At 39.3% G+C, this 16,339-nt stretch overlaps 1 protein-coding gene across 10 annotated transcripts in view; it reads left to right on the top strand.

The window, feature by feature from the left end:
* The window catches only part of DTNA (dystrobrevin alpha), a 352,070-nt gene that overhangs the window by 258,376 nt on the left and 77,355 nt on the right, over positions 1–16,339 (top strand). For all 10 annotated transcript variants that reach the window (XM_058556978.1, XM_058556975.1, XM_058556971.1 and 7 more), the window contains one exon: positions 10,678–10,763. In XM_058556978.1, the coding sequence (XP_058412961.1) occupies positions 10,678–10,763 (86 nt within the window). The remainder of the gene's footprint in view (positions 1–10,677; positions 10,764–16,339) is intronic.

Genomic DNA, 16,339 nt, shown 5'->3' on the forward strand with positions numbered 1-16,339 from the left:
GACAGTGTTTCTGAGGTGTCATAACAAGACCCTCGAGCAAACAGGAAGAAATTGAAAAGTGTTTCTTGACCAGCCTGGTGAAAGTAGCCATGACTTGAGTTAAATGGGCTGGTCAATAATGTGCCACATAAAACAATGTGATGCCGTCCACACACCGCAATTGAAACTCAGCCCCATTATCTTATAATTTTCCCTCATAGAATCAGAGAGTTTCAGAGCTGGCTGAGACCTTAAAGACTTTTCTTCCAAATCTCTCATTTTACAGATGAAGGATCCGAAGCACAAAGAGATTGTCACTGCCCAGTGTTTCTCAGCATGTTAGTGGCAGAGCAGGGACTTAGGAATTCAGCTTAGATTTCTTTTCCAAGGCATATGTGGCAGCCCTGTGAAATGTAAAAACTCCCCTGCATTACATTATCAGCCTAAAATTTCAAAAGGGCTATGCTGATAGCCCCTAGTCTAGATATAGTATCGACACCTCCACTTTCACTACTGGTTTTGAATATTAACAAGGAAAATTGTTAACTTGACCTTTCAGCAATCACATTTTAAGACTCTCAGAAGATTTTGCTCAGTCTCATTGTCTGGCCGATGCTTGGGAATGGTTAAGCCTGGCACTGGAGATGTTGCAGCCAGGTGAATGTTATTATGCCACTCACTTACAAAAGTCACCAGCTGTCACTTTGGAACCTAGAGTAGTAACAGAATTGGTCATGCTCGGTTTGACCAGTATACATTATTGTCTCCATGATGTTTATATTTTGAGAAATTCTCAAGTGGAAATAAACAATTTTAAAACAAGAAGTCCAGAGTGATAGGTTCTGCTTAGTCTGTGCAGACGTCAGAACTGATATACTGCTTTGGGCTAATCACTATGGTAACCGAGCGGCAGGGCAGGTAGAGAAGCCTCTGGTTCCACATGACAGGTGGCAGAATGGAACTAGGCCGTGGAATTTCTATAACAGAATTTCTGTCCTGTCCCCTTAACAAGAGCATGACAGTTTTCAGACTTGCTATGAAAATCTTCAGGGGACTTATTTGTTTTAAGTGTAACAATGGAAAATGTAAAAAGAGAAATATAATTGCCTGCTAAATCTTGGAGGCTTGCTAGAGGATTAATAAGGAATCGAAGCTGAATCATAATTTGGACCCACTCTATAAATACAGAAACAGGGCCAGATTAACAATAAGGAAATGGGCGTTTGTGAAATACATAGGACTTAAACTAATAGGGTTAGATTCTTCACTTTTGTTTAGAAATGTTGGGAAGATCATTTCAAAAAATAGAGCTATAAATGTTCTCTAAATAGCTATGATAATGTAGCTGAATCATTTCAAGACTGATGAGTGGTAAGCTTAAGGACTACCCCAAGGTAAAGAGCAGTTCACACGAATGTTCAGAAGAAATGTTTGGGTCTTACTCTTCTTACAGAGAGGAAGGCGCCTCATGTATCCTTTCAGTAATCTCATTGTAGTAGATTTATAAACACATCCTCATGGAGAAATCTCATTGTAGAGATTCATAGATACATCTACATAGAGAACCCAGTCTGCAGGTACTTCTGCCTTCTCTCCTTTGTCATAGCAAATGAGTGTAGGCAGTTCTACTGATGCTCAAATGTCTGTCTGGTGGGTTTTGAAATTTAGGCAAAGTGAGATGTAAGCCATCAGGAAGTACCGCTACCTGGAAATATAACTTAGAAGTGAATATAAGAAGAGAACCAAGAATAAAATGAATGTTCAATTCTATTTCTTATAACAGTAAACTCCTGTTTATCCAAATGAGATCCCGTATGGAAATCTGATGTCACTTCCTACCATGTATCCCATGACAGAACCCCAGTGTTCAAGGGAGTCTTCTGTATTTTGGTAGACATGAATGAACCTGATACTAATAGATCAAGGATGTGCTGTTGCTATTATAGAATCACTGAAACATTGAGGAGGTTTTCCTGCATTTGCTGTATTTTAAATGGACATATTAAAAAAAATCCGAAATAAAAGTTAGAGATGCCTTAAGAACCAGGACTCTAAAGAGGTAATGTAAAAAAGAAGGAAAGACAGTATAGCAATTTAAACTCATGAAGAATAAGAACTTGCATTCAGAGAAATGTGGTCATTATTTTGGTGGTGCCTTAAAATTCACCAGATCCAGCCAGTTGGACTCTGCCAAGAAAATAATAACCTGAAATGAGGATCAAGGCCCACTTCACTTGGATGTACCCCTGGGAACCAGACTCGCCTTCCCACAACCATAGTTCCCTAAGAATAGCACTCACCTGTTTCTTTCCTCCCCCAAAACCACCTGGATCTCAGTTCTCATAAAGGCATGCTTACTGCAGACCATAATCTGCTGGTTGCAAAGTTTCTCTGCTCTTCGGCCAAGTCAGCCTCTTAGAAGATATAATTCATAGCTACATATGTAGCATGATTTGTAGAATGTTAGGAGCTAGGATTTGCCCCCAGTGTCCTATGCCCATGCTTGCCATTCTGTCACTGAATAGGCAGTCTGTTGAGTCTAGAAGATTTTTGTTCTTCACCACTTTTGTTCTAAAAATGGCTGTTTCCCTGGGATGTGTGACCTAGCGAGCTACTAGCACCAACTTATAAGCAGACCCTTTCCACACTCAGAAGCAATCTTCTCTAGGGTCTTCTCTAGGGAAATAGATGGGTGTACCAGGGAAGGATGGGCGAGGAGGTGTCAGAAGGGGGAGCAGGGGCTGAGAGGGAAGAAGAATACTAGGAAATAGCCGGAGTCCTGAGCCAGTCTCGTCTCGTCTCTTTCCTTCTGTGCACCCCAGGAACTGGCCCTCCTCCTTCCCTTATTTGCTGGCAGGAGCCTTCCACCTAAGGCTCCCTCTTTCAGAATCCACTAACAAACTGGCATCAACTTTTCCTCTCACCTCTTGTCCATATCCCAGTGGGGAAAAAATGTATCTTTGAAGTGTTCCAAGGACTTTTACTGTTATTATTTTTCAGGAAGTTGAAACTAACAAAAGAAAAACAACATAACAGAAAGTTACAAGATGAAAATGATTCTTTTTTTTAAACGGCTTTATTGAGGTATAATTGTTACCTTGAAAATACTTCTTAAAAGTCCATAATGTGTGGCCTTTTGGAGAGGTAAGGTCACAAAGTCTGAGACACTGTGAAGCCCATTACCTCTCATGGCTGAGTGGGTCACCCTTCTCGAAGTCCCAGGGCTCCTTGCACATGAGTCTGCTATTCTCTTGTAGAGCCTGCCTTACTGCTTGTATGACTGCCTCCCACCAGCTGCTTTAGAGAGGGACCGTGTCTTATTCTTTGTCTGCACAGCCCCTGAGACAACACCCGTGCATAATGAATCAGTGAGTGAATGAATGAATGAAAATCAGAGGTTGACTTTTCTTAGCTCTTGTCACACTAATTTCTTTTCATTCTTTTTCTGAGATTAAGTCTGCCTTAATCTCCAGTATATGACCAAGACTAGTGAGTCCAAGTTTGCTCTGTCACCTAGATTCATCCCCTCTGTTTTTACTCCTGCTCCACAGAGAAGAAAACCGGATGCTCATGGTTACTAGTGTGGGTGATCCTATTTTCACAGAAGACTTCATATACTTCTCTTACTCTCTTCCTACTTCCCTGGGAAACACTAACAACTTTAGTCTGTTGACTTAATCTCATTTGAATTCAGTAGACTCTTCCTTGTTAGGACAGTTCCTCATAAAGTAGATGATGTGACGGTGGCCTTGTTTTTAGCAAATATTATTTTCACATGTATTCAGCCACTCAAAACTCATAGGAGGACAATGATAAACATTAAAAGGAGCAGTGATTTTCCTATTTTCAGAGGTCAAACTGCATTCTTAATGCCAATTGTCTAATGATAATAATATTATAATAATTCTAATTATGGCTAAGATGTACTCAGCTTTTACTGTGTGCCAACAATCTTACCGATTTGGCACTATCCTATTATAATTTTCCATGTTGAGAGGTGATGAAGCTGAGACATAGAGAGGTTAAATAATTTACAGGTCATACAGCTTCATACTAGATGAGGTGAGTGGAGAAAAAATCATTTTGTTTCAGGAATCAGTTTAAATTCAGCTCTGTTTGTGCTTTCTGCTTCATTTTTTTAAATGAGAATTAATGTACAATTTTTCCCCAGATTTACCCTGCTTATTACAGGAAATTATTATTATGCTCACATTCCTAACCTTTCCAGTTTGTGGTATTTAGAGCTCATTGACAGAGTGTATGTGAAAGAAATATTTGGACTTAATAAGTTTTTTTTTTTTAATTTCTTGTTTATTGCAGTAACATTGGTTTATAACATTGTAAAAATTTCAGGTGTACATCATTGTACTTCTATTTCTGCATAGATTACATCATGTTCACCACCAAAATACTAATTACAACCCATCACCACACACATGTACCGAATTATCCCTTTCACCCTCCTCCCTCCCCCCTTCCCCTCTGGTAACCACCAATCCAATCTCTGTCCCTATGTGTTTGTTTATTGTTGCTATTATCTACTACTTAATGAAGGAAATCATAGGGTATTTGACCTTTTCCCTCTGGCTTATTTCACTTTGCATTATACCCTCAATTGGACTTAAAAAGTTTTACATTGTAGATTTAGAGTCAGTTTTATGACAGCCATCCAGATCTCCCAATCCATCGTATAACCGTCTTTTGTAGAGAATACAAAATCCTGGTATTTTCCTCTCTGACATATCGCACCTTGCTGAGCCATTTGAACATCCATTCCCACTGCTGAGCACTGACACTATGAAAGGTACCACAGCACTATTTCAGATGCATGGATATGAAGTAATCCTGAAACTCTGCCAAAATCCTCTGCCTTTTGAGGTTTAGAAATGATTCTAATGTTCAATGCAAAATGTACTACAAAGTACACAACCGTTTCTCTGTGCACCAACAAAACGTATTGTTCACACTTGAGACTGTGTGGACGTGTGAGAGCAAAGGAAAAAGAGAAGTCATATAAAACGAAATTTTCTTCTCTTTGCTTCTTATTATCCATATGACTAAAACTAGATATTTAACAGAGCGTTTACTTGGCTCGGTGATTTTTTTCTTGGCACATCTTAAATTCAAGATGTCCAGAGAGTATTCTCCTCTAGTCACTAAAATTTTGTTCTGGTAGGAAATGTTTTGTTCCAAGATTCCTACGTGTTGCTAAAATGGAATCTCCTTCTGAATAACTTTCACAATTGTAGATAAATTGAACATCCTAATGTCACTCATCGTTCTGTCAGACTTGTACTTTGGATGAGTGGCAGATGGAATTTTATGGGGATAAGGGAGACATGTCAACAGTATTGGCCCCTCCCATTCTGGAGAAATTCCTGGCAAACTCACCTGGCCCTGTGCTATGAGGAATTCTTTCCCAGATGTTTTGCTAACATTATGGACAGCCCAAAGAGATGTCAGGGCCAAATAGGGGGTTTCTATCTGTTCACATGTTAACTCCACTATCCCAAAAGCAAGAGTAATTATGTACGTGATCAATTCTAAATTCAAGGTATCACATGACTGTGCAATCTAATATTAAGGGTCATAAAGTCAGTCTTTGTAATTTTACTCAAAAACTTAGTATTTATCAATATAAATCAGAAAGTTTCTTTTCACTCGTGTATTTATTAACTTAACTAATATATATTAAGAGCTTGCTAGGTGCTAGGTGCTATGATAGGCTGGGGATGAAAGATGAATAAGATGGGGTCCCTGCCCTTTGTAAAAATGTGTTGTATTAAAATTAACTGTTTTTTACTCTTTCTCCCTAAGAGACTATAAGCAAATGTCTCCAACCTCTGAGGCATTGCCAATAAATACCTATTGAGTGATCCATGGAACAAAATAATTCCCAGATAAAAAAACGTGTTATGATAGAGGCAAGTTGTGGAAGCCAGAGGAGGAAGAAATTCTCTCAGTTAATTAAGCCACTAAAATGTGTGAGAAAGAGCAGTTTGAGTGCTGTGTCTCTGCTTATAAAAAATGCTTACCAAATGTTTTTGTAAAATATGTTGGTAAAAGAAGAGCTTCTGGTGTTAGTACTCTTAAATTGAGAAATAATTCTTCCAGTCTGTTCAAAAAAAATCAGTCAGAATTCAAATCTCACTTTTGAGGACTTGAAATTTATCATGGGATTCTGTAACCTCAAACAGGAAACTCTGTTAGCAATTTGGAGAAAATTTACATTCTGTTCGGAGTTCAGCCTAGCATCCCAGACCTATCAATATCTGTTCGTTGTTTTTCCATCTTGTCAAAAGCAGGTTTTCCCTCCCAGACAACTTTTCCCTAAAAGTAGTATCTTCTTTGTTAAAAGGAATCAGTTTATCTGTTCATGGAAAACTCAGCCCAACATAATACACTCACTCACTTTTTATTATGATGAGTCAAACTTTGAAGTAATCAATGTTTTTAAGACAGACACTCTACAAATTTCCGTATATATTTTAGCCAAAGGATAAGTGCTTTCCTGTTTTCATTTTCAATTGGTCGCCCCTTAGGAAAATTTTCAGAGTGAGAAAACAAAATATAAAGTGAAATAAAATATTTAAAGAAACATTGATTTATGAAACAATTTCAGTTTGTACCTTTGATAATTTGCTGGTTCTCTTAAATGCTCTTTTAGGTATTAATTAAATACCAGTGTAACAATTTAATTGGGTATTTTTTGACATCAAACTAGAACAAGAAAGTAAAATTTGCATAGGCAAAAGCTTCAGGATAATTGGCTTAAAAATAGAATATATTCCATTATGCCAAAAAACAAATAGTGGGGAAAAAAAGAGTAAAATATGTGTCATGCATTGTGTTCTCACTCTACATTGAAAGAGAAAATACTAAAATAAGTAAAATTTTTACTTTAGAAATAATTTTTCTTTTAATAAAAAATGATAGGCTAATAGTAAATTTTTTTTTTAAGTTTTTGCTATACCTTTTACACTACTGAGGAGTCGACTGCACTAGCAGCTTTTATTCACAAGGAAAAGCTTATGTGGTCATGTCATTGATTACTGATTTTAAGACCCACCCCACCCCGAAGAATCGATGACCTAATGGATACACTGTATACTCCATCCAGTATATACTGTACACAGTGCTCTCAAACACATCTGGCTCTGTTGCATCTTTCTTGAGGGGGTAGTCAGAACTGCACACGAAACCGAAGCTGTGCTGCCGTGGTTTTTCATAGAAGCAGGACAAGAGCGTAGACTTTTTCTGGTGCTCCTTCTGGTGTTGCCCGTTCCAAGGCCGTTTGGCCTATAGCATTAAAGACAATCTCCGTTTTTCATCCTCAGCACACTCTGGCAGGTCCACTTCCTGAGTTGCGACCAATAGTCAGCATTCCATATGTGCACTTTACTCCTGGAGGCGTTGCGTGTACAGACTCACTTTGGAACACTATGCCGCTTTCCTGCTCATTTGCACAAGACTCCTGGGAGCTTCCTGTTATCTATCCTCATGGGCTTCACTTTCCACTTCCTAGACACTTAAGGGATTTCGCAAACTGTTCGTGCGTGATTCAAACTGCCCCGACTAGGGATGATTCCTCATGAGCATAGCTCTTACGCTTCTCCATTTGAGGTGTACCAACTTCTCCCTACTCCTTGCTTCCTTTGTTAATGCCAATTCTTTTTTCACAAAAAAATAGGGACCCTGATCCCAAGGTGATTTTGATTAAGTAATGGCCTTTGGTATGGAATCTTGTCAAAGGCCTTCAGAAAATCTTTCTCTTTTCCCTCCTTCTCTTCAGCCTGTTATATCTAGTGAAAATGTTCTTTAAAAAGATCCATTTGTATTTAAGTCCTTGGTGCCCCCATTCTCCATTGTGGAGTCAGTCATCTCCACTTACTCCCTAACCTCCTTCAAGGTTTATCCAATACTGGGGCTGAACAAGGTCTAAACTAACCCAATATTGGTGTGCTTACACCATGATCTACATGCCTGCATACCCCCTGAATCCTTCTTCATGACAAGGGTCACATTTGCAATCTTGCACAGTAGCTTGCATAACAATAGATTCTAGTGGCCTAATTTCACCCTTGAGTTCCTGCAAAACTCTCATTGAGCTCCCCTCCACTTGGTAATTTATCTAGATTTATTGTGTCAATTTGGCAGAATAGCTCTGATACAACCACTGTTGGATTTAATAGCATTAATCTTGCATTTCCAGGAACAATGCAGGACTGACCATCTCCCTATGATCTTCTTCATTAAAAACTAAGGTTTAAGAATTCACCTGTGAGCTCTCATCATTGCATCCTTTGGAGAACCCTCTGTTTCAACTCATCTGTGGTCTATCCTCTTTCTTGAGTTAAATTGTTCTCTCTGATTCGTTGAAAGAAAATTCTATTGCTCTTGAAGTCTCACATATAACACTTCTCAAGTTCTTTGACTTTTGAAGACCACCTTATCACTATGTTGTGCCTATTCTTCCATTCTTTGTGGAGTTTCCTGTTATTATTTGAACCATGTTTCAGCTCAGGAGAAGAAGCTAATTATTTCCTAAAATAAAATTTTTGATACTTCCAGTTATCCATGCAATTGGAAATGCAAGGGACATGGAATAATTTTAAATAAGGTGGTTTTTACAAAATCATTACATTTTTATTATAGCCACCTGCTCTAAAATTAGTAAACAACTTAATAAATGGTCATTCAAAATTCTAGTGGCACCTATTATAATGATTAATAGTCATTCATTAATATAAGAAATTTATTGTTCACTAACTCTGTGTGAGACAAAGTGTGAGGCGCTGGGAATTCAACTAATTCAGAAGACAAGGTCTCTGCCCACAAGGATCCCACAGTGTGGAGTTGCATGCAGACAGGTAAATAAATAAATCAAGGTCATTCAGTGTGATAGGTGGCAAATAATAAGTAAAAGTGAAGGGGAGAGTGATTGCCTTCCCATCCAGGGGGAAAACTGTTCTCAGAACAGAGAGAATGATGACATTGAGCTAAGTCTTCATGAATGGGTGGGAGAGTCCTGGGCAGACCATGGTGGGAAGGGCAGGGGCATTAAACAGTGGGACTGTGGTGTGGGGTACAACAGAAATGGTAGCAGATGATACTGGAGAAAGTTGAACTATATCCTGTAGGCAAGTGGAGGCAATAAGCATTTTAAATAATGAAATAATACGGTCAAATTTGTGATATGAGTGTGCAAGCTGAGAGATCATTTAAGTTATTTCAGTGTCAAAGCAAGAGCTGATAGAAGCAATGGCAGTCAGAATGGAAAGAAAGGAATGGGTTTAACATAGAGTTAAGAGGTATATTTGAGTCCCTCAAACATTTGTCCAGGGTGGTAGTGAATTGAGGAAGAGCAAAACGTCAAGGGTGACCTCCACCCCAGGATTCATTTTGGGGTAGCTAGGAGCATGGTGATTCTGACAACCAGAAGAGGGACTGTAGGTGGAATAGCAGGTTAGTAGCAGGTTGGTCTGAGTCTTATGGGAGGGCTTTGTAAAGATAGTGAGTTCTACCTGGAACACACTCAGTTTGACATGGTATCCAAGTGAATAGTTCCAGTAAATAATTACGTAAGTCTGGTGCTCAGGCTTAGAAATGTAAACGGGAGAGCCACTAGCATAGGGTTCAGTCAGTTTTGCATTCTGGCTAGCTGTATTTCAGGTACTATGCTAAGAATGACAGCAACAAAGATGAATAACAAATGATCTTTCTCTGGAGTCTAGAAGGAACAAAGACACGATTATTTATTATATCTTATTCTTCTAATATGTCAGATATATGAATCTTACTCATATAAATGATTTATTCTATATACTAAACCCTTGTCAATACAAACTTTAGTTACCTTTCACCCACGTTATTATTTTAAATATCTCTTTGATCATTCTTAAGAGTAGCAACTATCAAAGAAATGAATTATTAATACGGTACACTTTCTGATTCCAAGGATATAAGAATAAACAGTTTATTCCAGCTGGAAAATCATTTAGCTGAAATCTTATATTTCTTACAGTATGCCCTTTATATCACATTTTGTGAAGGACAATTTAGTTATACTTCCTGAATCCATGAAGATTTGGCAGCTCTGGTGTCATTTAGGTAAAAGGAGAACTATTCAAATAGAACTCTTACTTTAGCTCCTTTAAAATACCAACTCCCTTTGAAAAGTAGATGTATCATATAAGCACAGTTGGCTTGTGGGTAGGATAGGATGGTTGAAAAAAAAAGTGTGATGAGAGAGTCCCCGTAGTTACCCTAACCAAATTCAGGAATTCTCTGACAAAAAAAAAAAGATTTTTCTGAAGCCTTGTTTAAATAAATTATAGAGATGGTAGAATCATCATGCATAAAATTATTTTATGAAGCTCACAGTGAAAAGCATGTTCTGTCATTTTAATCCACAGTTAAATATCCCTCTGGCTTCCAGTATATGCTTTGAGCAAGCGACATACACAAGGAATAACTTAAAGATTTTGTTATCTCTTGAAAAAAGGAAACGTTGAATAGACAGTTTTCCAGAAATGTGTGTTACATTGTTTTCACAACCTTTTCTAAAGTGGATGTGTTCACATAATGCATAGGACAGCTACGATGTCCTATGGTTTCGACAGAACAGAAAATGTCAAACCTCGCTATTGGAAGTTCTCCAAATGACATCGTTTCTTTTTTTCTATTCTTATTAAACAGGGAAGGCCATGGTAAAATTTCAGTATTTGCTGTCAAAATGGCTTTAGCCACGTTGTGTGGAGGGAAGATCATGGACAAATTAAGATGTAAGTTATTCTTCATATCTCTCTTTGCTTATCCCTCCTATATTCCACATTTTCCTCTCCCCCATTCCTGCCATGTCCTCCTGCCCATTTATGACTTTCCTCATTCTATGAGAGTTGTTTGAAATATAATCTTCATTGATCTTTGGATTTTGTCGTAGAAATATTTTCATATTAGATAAATGTTAATGAAATGAATACTTCGTTTACTTATGGATTATTATTATTTATAACCTGTTGAGTATCACCAACTAGACTGCTTGTGATATTAAGGTAAGATATACATTCTTTCAAGTTCATGGGACTGTATTGCCTTGCAGGACTAAGTCCATCTTCATGAAGGTCATGTTGGGCAACCTTCATTTTTTAGGTAATCTAAAACCAAAGCTCTTGGCACTGTTCCTCATTCTTCTCAGCCAGTGCTGTTCAAATCCCTGGGAACTCCAAAGGTTCCAAAGTAGGCATTGCCAGGGTATAGACATGGGAATTGCGTAGAGACTATAGACTGAGAATTACCTGGATGCCGATAAAAACATGATTGCTCAAGTACAGTGAGTAATTATGGGCCTTTTGTGTACATTTTGTCACTAAATGTGGTAGAGTTTTTGAACCAACAAAACAGTGGGGATGTTTTTGTTTGTCGTTTGTTTTAGGTAAAGAAGCTGAGACTCAGAGAGTCAGACTAAAGTAAATCACCTAGCTAAGATGGTACCAGGATTTGAACTCTGACTTTTTTCCCTATACCACTAGTTCTCAAATTTTAGGATATATAGAATCACATGGAGGGCTTTTTAAAACATAGATTTCTGGGTCCCATTCCCAGAATTTCTGATTCAGAAGGCCTAGGGTGGGGGTAGGGGCAAGCATTTTTATTTCTAGCTATTTTAAGATGATGTATGCGCTGCTGTTTAAAAGAAAAATTTCCATTTAACCATCTCCCTTACCTTAAATACAAAAGTGCTGGTTATGATGCTGTGTTAGAAAGAGCACTGTCATGGGATTGGGAGCCCCAGGTGTAAGCCCGGCTATGTGACTGATTTGCTGAGTTATCCTGTGGAAGTTACTTCACTTCTTTGGTTCTCAGCTTCCTTTTCCATCCTAAATTTGGGGATTTAGTTAGATACCTGGAGGGTCCCTCCTAGCCGCAATCATCTGTGGCTCACAGCCTCTGAGCTCTTTCCTCACCTGCTGCCTGTCAGCCCCTGGGTGTGATCTCTTGCTTCTCGATGCACCAAGAGGGGAAGAATGAAGGAAGATGCAGAAAAAAAACTTTATTCTTTTGGAATTTCCCCAGACATGCTTGGAGGCATTGTGATGTCATTGGACCAGCAGATAAGTGGAAGGTATAGGGAAGCCCCACATAACCACACATCTTCCCTCACTTCCAGGAACTTCCTTCCACGGAATAGACAAATGCAGTCAGGATTCAGAGACGCCCACGCAGACCTTACAGGAGTCAGTTTAGTTTCTCTTTAGTTAGCCTGAAAGATGTAGAAAATTAGAAACTATTTACCTCAGTGCTTGATTTAGGATAATAGCTAAATTAGAAAGTGGAGGAACCAATGTCATTTTTTTAAAAAATAGCTTCAGGGCTGACCCCGTGGCATAGGGGTTAAGAGCGCACGCTCTGCTTTGGCGGCCCGCGGTTCGCAGGTTCGGATCCCGGGCGCGCACTGATGCACCGCTTGTCAAGCCATGCCGTGGCGGCCTCCCACATAAAATAGAGGAAGATGGGCACCGATGTTAGCCCAGGGCCAATCTTCATCGGCAAAAAGAGGAGGATTGGCATTGGATGTTAGCTCAGGGCTGATCTTCTTCACAAAAAAAAAAAAAAAAAAAAAAAAACACAGCTTCAGAGTAATCCAGGAGGCATTTCCTTTAGGGTTAGGCTGGGAAGAGAAGGTTGAGCAAAATGGACCAAGAAGGAGGAATAAACTCCTGAGGGCCTTGCCTTCTGACCTCGGGTCACAATTGGCCACTTACGCTGAGGACATTTATCAGATAAATGTTTTTTAAAAGTTCTTAAAAACATTTCCAAATACTTATTCAACATTCTCTTAATAGGAACCTGGATTAAAGGGTGCCATATTAAAATAAGTTTGAGAAAAACTGAGAAAAACAGTTTTCTGTGCTTCAGAACTCCTCAGAGCCTTTCATGAACCAGCTTAATTCTGTGCTGTCAAGGATCCAGGTGTCTTCCATCTTTTCACTCAGCTTTCCTCCGTGTCAGATTTTATCCTTCTTCTGGGGGTAAAGAGGGATACGGCTGTTTTAGGAGTCACATCCACCCCAGAGGCCCCCCCAGCCCTTATGTCTCATTGCCCAAGGTGGCATGACAGACCAATTACGACCCCAATTACTGGTAACAGGAAAGGAATGACCCTGGTGGTCATGGCGAGATCCACTCTCTTCTCCTGAGCTGGGAAGGGCCGCTGCTTTCCCTTAGCCCAGGAAGAAATTTGGGGCCAATAAAGATGAAGGGAATGGTTGTTAGGTAAGTAATGGGCAATGTCTTCACAGTTACAAAGCTCAAGATATAACTAAGTTTTTGAGCAGATCTTTACCAATTGTCAAACCTTTGCAGTTCTCTTGCAAGTCCAGGAATTCAAAGCAAACAGTGTAACTGCTACAGCGGTTTCTCCTCACCCCATCCCATCATTCACCAAAAACCCCACGATCAGTGAGCAAAGCGTGCATGCTCTCTAGCGGCCAAAGTAAATCTTCTTGAGTACAATGAAAGAAGCAAAAACACGTGAGTCCCATTGGAGGTAAACTAAGTTCTCTAGTCTGTAGGAATAAGCTTCCCAGTGTCACAAATTCTGTAGAAACACAGACAGTGTGATCACGATATATCACCTTGCCCTCTCCCAGAGCAGTGGACCTGAGTCACAGCCTTGTGTGTCCCCACTTCTCTGACTGAGGAGTCACTCTTGGTCGAGTTAATCCCAGGAAGATGGTTGTAGTGGTTTCCAGGTAACTTGGTTGAAAGCAATTTGACCAAAAACAGTTTAGCTGAAAGCAGTTTGGTTGGAAGAACTTCTCCAAAATGTTAATTAGTCAAAAATGAGTATTTTTAGTCACCAGTAATTCTAGTTTAAGTGATCATTATTGACTGAATGAGCAAATATGAGCAAATCTGCCCACAGACAGCAGTGGCTGACTCTGGGTGAGCAGAATTGTGGGTGTTTTCTCCAGTCTTCTTTTGCTGGCTTGCATTTCATGACAAAACAGGCAAAGTAATGATTTTCTGCATTGCTTTTGTAATAAGAAAAAATAAAATGAAAGGATATGGAATTTCTCAGGATTTGAGGGGTGTGTTTTGCCTTCTTTAAATTCTAATTCACTTTAAGCCAATATGCCAGCTGTGCTTGTTTGGCAATTTTTCTGTTTTTGTGCATAGGGATGAAAGATATTTCGTTTGTTCCAACAAGCCCCTTAATGTTGGAGAGCGCAGGGCAAGAGTAATTGGCTGAAAATAAATTAGAAACTTTAAAAAGCAAAAAAGTAGAAAACAGAAAATTTAAAGCTGAGTTTTTAAAACTGCTTTAAAATACATTAAAAGAGACAGCAACCTCATGTTGCACCACAATTTCCAATACTCAGGGCCACCAGGAACCAATATGCAGGGTGTTCATCGGGTACCTCCAGGCAGTCTAGAACATGAGGGCCCCCCCGGCAGTCAGAGGACACAGCAACCTAAACATAAGCTGACTAATATACTCTGTTTCTGTCAAATTGTTCTTGGTCCAATTACAGCCTATTGTTTTAATGGGTCGGGACACTTGTTTATACTTCTGCCTCGGGGCTCCTGGAGAGTCCTAAGATCTCAAGGAGGGCCGGCCCCGTGGCTTAGCGGTTGGGTGCACGCGCTCCGCTGCTGGCGGCCCGGGTTCGGATCCCGGGCGCGCACCGACGCACCGCTTCTCCGGCCGTGCTGAGGCCGCGTCCCACATACAGCAACTAGAAGGATGTGCAGCTATGACATACAACTATCTACTGGGGCTTTGGGGAGAAAAAATAAATAAATAAAATCTTTAAAAAAAAAAAAAAAAGATCTTAAGGAATTCTAAATCCAGTGCCCTAAGCCTGGAATGTCAGGTGCTGTTCTAAAGCTTCTAGGGAGGGCTTGTTTTGTTTCATTTAACAGACTAGCATTATGGTAAACACCATGTATTTGTTGAGTTTCTATTACTGAATCAGTTGTTCTGCCTCCCTGCCTACTCTCAGGGTAATATTTCTAACTCACTGGCCTGCCCTAAATTCTTGAGTATCTCCCTCAACACCTTCTGACACAATCTAACCTCCTTAGTAGAGCTTTTGAAGCTCTTCATATCTCCACCTCACCCATGCCCTTATGTGTACCCAAGGCCCCTTGCACAGTGAACTTGAAGATCCTTGAGTACATCTTGCTTGAGCATGCCTGTGCATGTCCTGATCTGGTTTCCTAAAGCCTGATTATCCCCCAATTGTCCTTTATAAATGGCCTAGAAGTCACACCTATAAGGAAATATTCCCTGACCCACTCCTCCCTCTGGGAACTCTCTCTGAGCTCCTGCTGCATCCTGTACACCCTATTGTTCCCGTGTTCACACCACATTATGATGTACGATGTCATATGATGCATGATATAAGCACGTCTCTATCATCCTCAATAGACTGAGCTCCTAGAGAGCAAGAACTATGTCCCGATTTTTCTGTATATTCATTGCTTAGTACGATTTCACACATTTAGTATGTGCTAAGTTAGTTTTACTTTAATGAATCAATGAATGTAAATTCTTCTAAAGTTTCTATCAATGTATGGTGCTATAGGAAATACAAAAGTGGTTTAGAATAGGATTTGGAAGCTTACAGAACAATCCCACTGGGGAGGCAAAGCCTAAACATATGAAGTAAATGACAGAAAAATGTGATATGAAATTAATAATAAAAATAGCCAACATTTCTGTACTGTGTACTAGGTGCCAACCATACATCTTTGTGCTTTTCATCTGTTAGCTAATTTAATCCTTGAAATAGCCCTCTATTTTATATAAATACACATATATTACATATTAGGAACATATTACATATATATATGTATATAAACAGAAAGCCTAGAACTAAGGTACAAACACATGTTTTGATAGCTTCCTCAGAGTCCCCTCATTTCTTTTTAAAAACCTGAGTGGCCATTAACAGCCACTTTTCTTTAATCCCAATGACTTAGCCCTAGTTTGGCTATTGCTTAGCAGAACTTCATCAACACAAATGAGTTTAATATTAGCTTCAAGTTTGTGAAAGGTCACTGTTGGTAGTCCTTCTGCTTTTGCTCTGGTTAGAGATGTTGTCTAAATTATTTCAGTGGGAGATTTGAAAAGCCCAAGCTATTTTTTGAAGTGTGCCGTGGCCTAGAAAATCCAAGCCTAGATCATCAGAATGACCCACTTACAGTTAACCAACCTATCCAAAAACAAATAAGATAGCAGCTCTAAGAAGAAAGTCTATTTACTTCTCCTAGGTTTCTTTTTCCTCCTTTTAGTTGAAATTCTTGAGTTTCTATATTTGGAATTACATAAGAGTTTTTTTGCTGTTGGCCA

The sequence above is a fragment of the Diceros bicornis genome, chromosome 16 (genome assembly GCF_020826845.1).
Source record: "Diceros bicornis minor isolate mBicDic1 chromosome 16, mDicBic1.mat.cur, whole genome shotgun sequence".
Classification (NCBI taxonomy): domain Eukaryota; kingdom Metazoa; phylum Chordata; class Mammalia; order Perissodactyla; family Rhinocerotidae; genus Diceros; species Diceros bicornis.